Here is a 6997-nt window from a genome sequence, read left to right as displayed (position 1 = left end):
TCAGGCAGCTTGGCGATTCAGATAATGGATTTCCTACAATGGAAAGTGTTTGCATTTCTGAATAGCCTTCTTGAAATTTGTGTGAGCTTCTGCTCTATCCCATTACAGGTTCTCCTCACTTGTCTGTGGGGTTTGTGTTCGCTCCTTCTGTTCCTGTGCTACCTGGTGGAGATTCCACCTTTACCACCCGTCCAGGAAAACAAAAACATCCCAAAGGTAAGGAACCCCGAGGAGGCCCAACAGGTTTTGTTTAGTGTTTTGCCCATTTCTACTCCCACCCTTGAAAATGAGCAGGGCTGGCTGAGAGTAACACCTGCAGTGGGGAGTCTGAGAGAATAGAAGATCCTTCTAGGAAAATAGGCAGGACCGGGCTTAGATTCAGCTGGGACTGTTTCCTTGGTAGCTCACAGACCATGTGCGTGTGGTAGAGGACTGATTCCAGGATCAAACCCCAAACATTGATGTCCTGGCCCTGGCTTGGGTTATTCAGAGGGTTTGGGATCTCTGCAGGAGAAGCGCGTTCACCGGCACTTCATCAGGAGTGATATTCCCATGTCAGGCATCACTCCACAGAGCCTTCCTCTGTGTTGGGCTGATCAGGAGGGCAGCGCTGAGCCTCTGAGAGCCTCTGAGCAGAGGCTGGAGCCTGAGCTCTGCCCACGTTACAGAGTCCTATCTGAGGCAGCAGCGATGCGACTGTTGGCCTCAGATTCTCTGCCCTCCTTGAGCAGAGGACTTCTGACTGAGAATACCAAGTGTGGACCTCATAGACAAAACCTTCCTTGAGTTTTCAAAGAAGGGAAAATTGAAAACATTTTGAACCCATAAAAATGGATCAAAGGAAGGAACGCAAAGTACTAGTAATTAAAATAGAATCATGTGATTCTGGGATCATGAAAGTCTAAGTTTCCTATGGAGAAAGGTGACAGAAATGATTCTCTTCTTCTCAGCACCGGGGCAGAGCCAAGAGAAGAAGGAAAGGTGGGACACGGAAAGGTAAGGTTCTGCCTCTTTCACCTGCGCTCTCCAAGGGTGGCCCTTTCTGTCCTTTCCATGAGGTCCCTGGTTCATGACCTCTGAGGCCATTAGTTGCTAGATACAGTCCCTGTCTGAAAACAGAGCCATCAGAGGAGAGGCTCCTGGGAAGGCAGTGAGACCTAGTCACTTCTCTGATCCCCTGTTCTGCCCTCCCTGGGCATGCGCAGTGATGGACCTGAGCAGGGGACATTGTGCAATAGATATGGACACTCAGAACTTCTGTCTCTGGGCTTTAAGTGCTTTGACCTCTGGGGTGATGAGATTCCTCTTTGATGTAACCACTGACCACTGTGCTTCACAGACTGGTTTTGAGCATCAAATGAGATAATGTTTTTGAATGTAATTTACAAATGAAGCAACAGACACATGGAAAGCTTGTTCATATTGACACGGACCATTTCACTTCATCAGCTGATTCTTGGGGCATCACAGTCTAATATCACAATGGTTTCCCATAGAGGGACTCCTGTATATTACCTGTGCTTCTACCTTCATCCCACATAACTCACTCTCCTGTCTTCCCAGGTTGGAGACTTTACCAGTGGACAGGAGAGGAGAAAACACGGCTGATTTCAACCCACAAAAGGTGAGTAGTCTTCCCTCCCCTTCGGTGATCCCTCTTTAGCATGTTCTGTGCAATTCCAGGGACTCAGTGCAGCCTTCCATAGTCTTGGGATGGAGTAGCCATAGGAACGGGGGTGGGCATAAAGGCCCGGGGTGAGTGCTATTGGGTGTATTGTGAAGTCAGGGATGTGGAGCAATGTGAAGGGCAGCAGGCTTCTTTCAGGTGGCCCCACCCCCACAGGGCCATTAGGGCCTCCTCTCTGTTCTGGTCCTGGCTGTAGCTCTGTACCTCCTGTCTCTTGCAGCCCCCTGCACCGGCGTCATGATACCACCTGCTTTCATCAGTGTTTACGTCCATACCCATTCTGTCAGGTGAGCAATAATGCAACCACTGAGGTCAATTGTCTACCATTCCCTGAGGCCCAGGACGATGCTATTGCCTCAGTGTCCACTTTGGCTTCCACAGATTATGTGATTGAGTCATCCTTCCCTTTGTCCGCCGCCTTCTCAGGAGTCCTGCCAGGAAAATAATACCAGCCCCTCTGCCTGAGCCTTTTCCCACCGTCACCCCCAAATCTGTCTCCTAATCCAACGACCCCCTTGTCTGACATTCCTTCACCTTCAACACTGAGTCACTCTTTTCCACCACAGCCTTTTCCTCCTTGGAATCTGCATTCCCAGTGTCCCATTCCCCACCCCAACCCCTTGTCGCCCCACCACATGGCACTCTAAGAGCTGCTCCTCTTCTCCAACCAGATGCCCCTCTGACTCTGAACACCACCTTTCTGAATGACCCCCGCACCCCAAGATACCAACCCCTTACCAGATTTGTCCCAGACAAGGAATCCCACTGGTTCATTGGCTTGTCATCAGGTACTACGAGGGCTGTGTACTTCACCACCAACAGGCTACAATTTCACTGTGATTCACTCTAAGTGAATTTCCATCCCATGGAAGCCTGATGCAGAGACCGCATCTCCAGATAGCCCTGGTGCATTGTGCACTTTTGTCCCAACATTCACAGGCATTGACCATTCCAGCCTGTCTCTTGCAAATTTCTCCTGGTGTAGACTAGTTCATGCCAGGGACCCATTCCCTTCCCGCTTGGCACAATGTGATTGCAAGCAAGAGTTTCTTGCCCTCTATTCTTTACAGGCCTCTTTTGCGGGAGATCCCGCATCCAACCTCATGGGATGTGGTCAACTGATGTTTCTCAGCCCAGAAACCATGGCTTTATCTGAGAGACAAGTCCAAAAGAGGAGTCCTTTCCTGAGGTGGAAGGGAAAGGGGAAGCAAAGTATATCGTTCCTCAAACAACATAGGCCAGACTACCACCTAAATACTTCACGCAAAGTGTCACACTTAGTTTCTGCTAAGCGTGACTCATTAGTTGCCCTTCTGTTTTGGAGAAACAAAGTCACAGCAGTGGAATGGCATGTCTATCAGCAGACCTCACGTCCTAGGACCTGGCAGGATCATTGGGTGGAGAAACGTATCCGTTTTTTCTGGGTTTTTCCATCTTTGCCCAGTGAGATCTTGCATTTTTCTGTGCATGTCTTGGGTGACTATTCATCAAACTTTACCTTCAGAAGAATCACAAATGTTCCCACATGCCAGCTATACCCAGGACTTTCCAATGCCTTCCTTCCATCCTTGCCTGGGGTGCAGCCTCACCCCTTCCCTCAATCCCTGCCCCAATCCCAGCTCCTACATCTCAGTCAGATCCGACATCTCGTCCATCTTCAATGCACAATCCCAAATGTACCATCTGGTCCTATACCCCAGATTGGCATCTGTGGAGGGTACTTCCATCACCTCAACAACGAATCAGATGATCCCACGTCATCTATAATGCAACACCTGGGATGGCGTCTGTTGTGCCACCAACTAGAGCATCTGTGGGGTTTACCCTCTGTGGCCCAAGGTTCTCAGGAGGACTTTTGTTCTTTCATTCCCAACTCTGCTTACCACCGGCCCTCCCAGGCCCAGGTTTCAAACTCCATTCTTCATGGAGCGTTTCCTCTGAGCAATGAGCTTTCCCAAACTGTAGAACATCACCATAGACTGGAGCTCATCCAACACCAGTGGGGCCTGCCCCGCAGAATCCATGAGTCTCGGGCGCTCATGAGGCCTCTGAGTGATTTGTCAGAGTTATCTGAGCCGGAGAGCAATTATGGATGGTCATACATCTCTGTTTATAAAGGTCAGAGCAGGAAAACCCTAAATCTAGGATGGAGCCCACCCAGAAGCTTTTGTGAGAGGGGCTCAAAAATGCAACATCTAGCAGAAGATACGGGGAAGGATAAGGGAAACAGCCTAGAGAATGGCCCCGAAGATCCTGTTCTGGGTGACTCAGACAGCTCTTCAGATGAAGATCTCATGTATGGCTCTGAGGAGGAACTGGATGGTCCCGGGGTGAGTCTATCAGACAGCTTGACAGACGAAGCCCTCCTGACTCATTCTGAGGGTGTCTCCAGTGTGGATGGGGGAGCTTCCCAGGGGCTGCCTGTCCATGTGGAGGACCGAGGAGTCAGGATGGAGCAGCGGCAGGAGCCTCGCGGACTTAGGCGGGTCTTCAGGTGGTATAGGAAGATTTTACAAGCTCAAAAGAGACTGAGTCCTCAAGGCCCCCCATCAGAAGTGCTCGGTGGAGGCGATCCAGGGTTGGGAACGTCCCAAATTCGATGTTTGGGGCGTAGTAAGAAGGTTCAGGACGTGGCATTAGAGGAGGTGCTGGGAAGCAAATCATCCCAGACCACGTCACAGAAGGGGCAGTCTGCTCCTGAAATCCCATTCAGGAAGCAAATAAAATGCTTGTTTCCTTGTCTACAACCTAACAGAGAAGGCAAAATGCAAGAAAATCCCCAGGCCACGGGCAGCCCCATATGTGCACAGAGCAGAGGCCCAGATCAAGGTAGATATGTCTTGCCTGGGATGACCAGAGATAAGAAAGTCAGGAGAGGCATCGGGTGGTACCTACGGGAGAAGCTGGGGTGTTGCCATGCAGCAGACATGCCCTGCCCCCAAGAGCCCCTTCCCTCCCCAGCGAAATTTGGGAAAGCTCAGCAGGCGGCAGAAGTAGGGGCCCCGGCATGGTCCCCCCAGGGGCCTCCTCTCAACTCCAGGGCTCCCTGCTGTAAAGTGGCAAATAAGAATTCATGCCAGGAAGAAGCTGTCTGTTCGGGCCAGACTTCTCCAAGTATTCAACAGAAAAGACACAAGAACAGACAACCCCAGACATTTGCAGCATTTATGCAGCGGCTATTCCATCAGAAGCACCCCCAATCCGGGCCTCACAGGGAGACTGCATCCCATCCAAACCCCACTTACAGGCGTCAAGCTGGCCTGGAGCCTCCAGCTTCTGTCTCATCACTGCCGAAGGCACAGATTTCGGGGATATGTCCATCATTTTCACACAAAACCAGTTTCTGAATTTCCAGGGGAAACATTTTCCCACCCCCAAGTAATTCCTCCCTTGGGATGAGAGTTGATTCTTCGTAATAAATATCTGTCTAGTAACAGTGATGTTTTTGATGTGTGCTGTGTGGAGGACATGGGTTTTGGGTCACTCAGGGCTTGTGCTTAGGGAAAGGAAGGACTTAGTTCAGCCCTTATCGTTTGCTTCCTTTGGCTTCTGAAAGGTGACCAGTCCCCTGCAGCTCTAGTCTAGAAATAGATAACAAGTCCCCATAAGCCCCTTTCGTCCCTGGTGAAGTGTGAGGAGATGGGCTGTGTCTCCTGCCTCTTAGCTTAGTGTTAGTGACCATGGATAGCAGCCCACACCTTCCCCTTCCTGGAATGCTTTATATCCTTTAGAACGGTGGGGAAGACAGGCCTTCTATATCTGAAGAAGGTCAGGGACAGTTACATTTTCAGAAAGCATCAGTGAAGAAGAAACAGTGGCTTCATCACTATGGAGAGTCAGTGGTGAGGATCCCATGGAGGGTGAATCCTCAGTGGGTGTGTTTGGGGCGGACGTTGTCCAGTGGTTCCTGGGCTGGTTGGGGTCGGGTCCAGGAACAGCATCGATGCTGCTTACAAGTCTGTCTCGTGGCTCGTGTTAATGTGTTGGGGAAACATCCTTTAAATTTGATACTGAAGTTTCCCTCCTATAAAGTCATCTTGGCAATGTGGTTTCCATCCCTGGGTATTTCTTTGGGCTGTCGGATTGATGACATTTTTATTTTTTTTATTTTTTTCTTTTTGCAAACAATAGCATCACTTAACTCTCAGTGGTAGGAATGTTGACCAGGGAGCCACCTACCTTCCAGGGTAAAATAAAGCTGAAAGTAAGGAAAACCTGCCCCAGAGTGAGTGGGAGAATCAGAAGAAAGAAAGAGGGGAAAGAGTGACCTCACGGTGGAACAAAGGTTTATGCCCCATCATCCCCGCACTGTGAGCCTGCCTGGCTCCCCGCTTCCTCAGTCTGCTCCAAGCTCCCCTGCTTGAGGCTGCTCAGAGCACCACACAGCATGCCGATGCCTTAGACCAAACAGGCACGGGGATATTGTTTGAGTGGGAAAACAATATTTGTGGGGAAGTCATCAGTTTTGGCGTCCCTGTGTTTGGGGAAGGTGATCACGGTGCCTTCCCTTCAGCCATGCTTCAGGGAAATACACAAGATCTTGTCCTTACCAAGTGCCATTCAGCTCTCAGGGTGGACGTGTCCCCTTTGATCCTCATGGCCCTGGTGGAGCCCTAATCCATCTCTCCAAAAACTTCTATACCTCATGAACCAGAGGTGAGAGCCAGGGTTACAGATATTTGGGGGCTGACCATGGACCTCCATGGAATGCTTTCATTAGCCAAGACTGCACACATACCCACCCTTAGACCATGGTCTGAAGGGAAGGAAGCTCCAGTTGTACAGACCAGGATTCAAACATGGTATGCGTTGCCAGAGTGCATTTGAGGTCATTTTCCTGTCAAGATATATGAATCCTATAAGGACAACAGCAAAAACAAACAAACAAAAAAGACAAAACAACAACAACAAAAACCGATGTTCACCACATCCCTCTCTCATTACCACATTTGAATCTTCGTATCTCAAGTTATGCCATTGAGCATGCAATATCCGAAGCGAGGGGAACAGAAAACAAGTGCCAATTTTGTGGAGGCCCTGGGAAGGCCAAGGTGGGTTGGGGCCCATGGCAGGAGCATGAAGGGTTGAAAATCAGTGGAGGCTCTGACATCCATGTGGGTGGAGCAGCAATAACTCAGCCTCCCAGACCTTACATCATCCCTTCTTAGGGTCCTTTACTTTCATTCCAGTGCAGTTGCTTCCACACAATAGAGCTTATTACCAGGCAGACCTCTGCCATCTTGCATAATACAGAATACATTCCCTGCTTTGGTCTCAGACCCTATCCTTCCAGCGTATCTGCCCCTTGTT

The 6997-nt window shown here is 49.9% G+C and overlaps 1 protein-coding gene across 1 annotated transcript; it reads left to right on the top strand.

Moving 5' to 3' along the window:
* Positions 1 to 931: 931 nt before the first annotated feature.
* On the top strand, positions 932 to 5034 carry LOC148754826 (spermatogenesis-associated protein 31D1-like). Its single transcript, XM_088794360.1, has 3 exons — positions 932 to 996; positions 1564 to 1624; positions 2560 to 5034. Exons 1-3 carry the CDS (start codon positions 932 to 934, stop codon positions 5032 to 5034), a joined length of 2601 nt encoding a protein of 866 aa, XP_088650486.1.
* The last annotated feature ends 1963 nt before the right edge of the window (positions 5035 to 6997 follow it).

Source organism: Rhinolophus sinicus, chromosome 17 (assembly GCF_057876585.1).
Source record: "Rhinolophus sinicus isolate RSI-liver-muscle chromosome 17, RSI-T2T, whole genome shotgun sequence".
NCBI classification, from domain to species: domain Eukaryota; kingdom Metazoa; phylum Chordata; class Mammalia; order Chiroptera; family Rhinolophidae; genus Rhinolophus; species Rhinolophus sinicus.
Note: the sequence above shows the minus strand (reverse complement) of the source record. Positions and strands in the feature narration are given on the sequence as shown.